The following is a 1,757-nucleotide window of genomic DNA, read 5'->3' as shown; positions in this document are numbered from 1 at the left end:
CACCATAAGGAGTGAGCGCTGCCAGTGCTTCGCGTCCTTACTGGCCTCAGTTTTGTCAGTTTTTTTCTGTTTTAGCAATTCCAATAGGTGCGCAGTGGTATCTCGTTTTAATTTTCAGTTTCCTAATGACAAATGATGTTGAGCATCTTTTCACGTGCTTATTGGCCACTTGAAAAATACTGGCTGTTCGGTAATTCTGGGATGAGTAAGGAGGCTGACGCTTCTCTTTAATCTCTGGGGGCAGGGGGTGGTCACTCAGCCTTTTCCTTTATCGACAGCTTTGTTCTCATGAAGTTCTGAGCTGTTCAGTTTTTTAAATTGTTGTTATTGTTGTTGCTCATTGGCTGAACTACAGGGAAGAAGTCTTTAAAAAAAATAATCATCTACTTTTTTACAGGTACATGAAATCCCGCTTAACCTATTGTCAAATTAATGATGTTATTAAAGAAATCAACAAGGCAGTAGTTAGTAAATATAAGATCCTACATCAACCAAAAAAGTCGATGAGTTCTGTGGCCAGAAATCTCTATCACAGATTCATTGATGAAGAAACAAAGGATACCAAAGGTAAAATGACAGGGTATATATCTATGTATATCTGCCACCTGTTTGGAGTGTAAGTAAATCATGAGAAACAGAACTAATTCTAGAACATTCTAAATTTAGAGAGTCCGTTCTCCACCAGGGGCGATTTTCCCACCATGCGACATGTGGCCATCTCTGGAGACATCTTTGGTTGCTACAACTGGGGTTGGGTTGGCATTTGGTGGATAGAGACCAGGGATGCTGCTAAAGTCCCCTCCAACGCACAGGACAGCTCCCACGAAAAAGAATGATGTAACCCAGAATGTGGTGCTGAGGCGGAGAAACGCTGCTTTAGAGTTTATTATGGAACTATAACCAGTGTTTCCAGAATGAGAATAGTAACCATAACAGTTGGTCGTGCTTACATAGCACTTTCTGGGTGCCAGATAGTATACCGAAGGAACTTCAGTCCTCCTCACGTCCTCAGGAGGTACGGGCGACCACTAACTCCATTTTGCAGACCAGGCAGAGAGCCCAAGTTACTTGCGCAAGGCCAGCCAGTCAGGTGATAGAGCTGCTGAGGGTCTCATTCTCTTACCCACTATCTCCAATGAGCTCTTGAAAAGTGAATTGTTCAAAAGATATCAACAGATAGGTAGTGATTTACTAAGCAGGGCTAGGTTACTGAAATGCTACAGTAAACATTATGCAACTTCACTTGAAAGAATAATTGTTATTTTGGCAAGAATACCGTTTCTCACTTTGGTTGGGTAATAATAGTAAACATGATTAATGCCATTCATAATCATAATGTAATGCATTAAAGACTCATCTTGAAAGTTGCCCTTATAAAAATTAGCACTAATATCTTTATTTTCAGGTCATTATTTTGTAGTGGAAGCTGACATAAAGGAATTCACAGCTTTGAAAGTTGACAAGAGGTTTCATGTTATACTGAATATCTTACGACACTGCCGGCGGCTGTCAGAGGTCCGAGGGGGGGGCCTCACCCGATACGTTATAACCTGAGGCCCTTTGAGCCTTTGAACCAGCCAACAGTAGGGTATAGAGGCTATTCCTATAGTGTCCTTATATGTAATTTAAAAAAATATATAATTTATCTTTTCTTGTTTCTTATACAAATAAAACTTCTTTAAAATAAAGCATATAGGAAGATGGGAGATATCTGTAATACTATCAACAATAAAAAATATATTCAAAAGTAAATAAAG

General features: G+C 39.6%; 1 protein-coding gene across 3 annotated transcripts in view; it reads left to right on the top strand.

Annotated features, from left to right (window-relative positions):
• The window catches only part of SKA1 (spindle and kinetochore associated complex subunit 1), a 9,726-nt gene extending 8,043 nt beyond the window's left edge, over positions 1–1,683 (top strand). For all 3 annotated transcript variants that reach the window (XM_015563818.1, XM_006763626.2, XM_015563819.1), the window contains 2 exons: positions 398–567; positions 1,406–1,683. In XM_015563818.1, coding sequence (XP_015419304.1) covers positions 398–567; positions 1,406–1,554 — 319 coding nt within the window. In that variant the 3' untranslated portion in view covers positions 1,555–1,683. The remainder of the gene's footprint in view (positions 1–397; positions 568–1,405) is intronic.
• Positions 1,684–1,757: the final 74 nt, after the last annotated feature.

This window comes from Myotis davidii, unplaced genomic scaffold (genome assembly GCF_000327345.1).
Source record: "Myotis davidii unplaced genomic scaffold, ASM32734v1 scaffold378, whole genome shotgun sequence".
In the NCBI taxonomy this organism is placed as follows: Eukaryota; Metazoa; Chordata; class Mammalia; order Chiroptera; family Vespertilionidae; genus Myotis; species Myotis davidii.
This window is presented reverse-complemented; position numbering and strand designations above follow the sequence as displayed.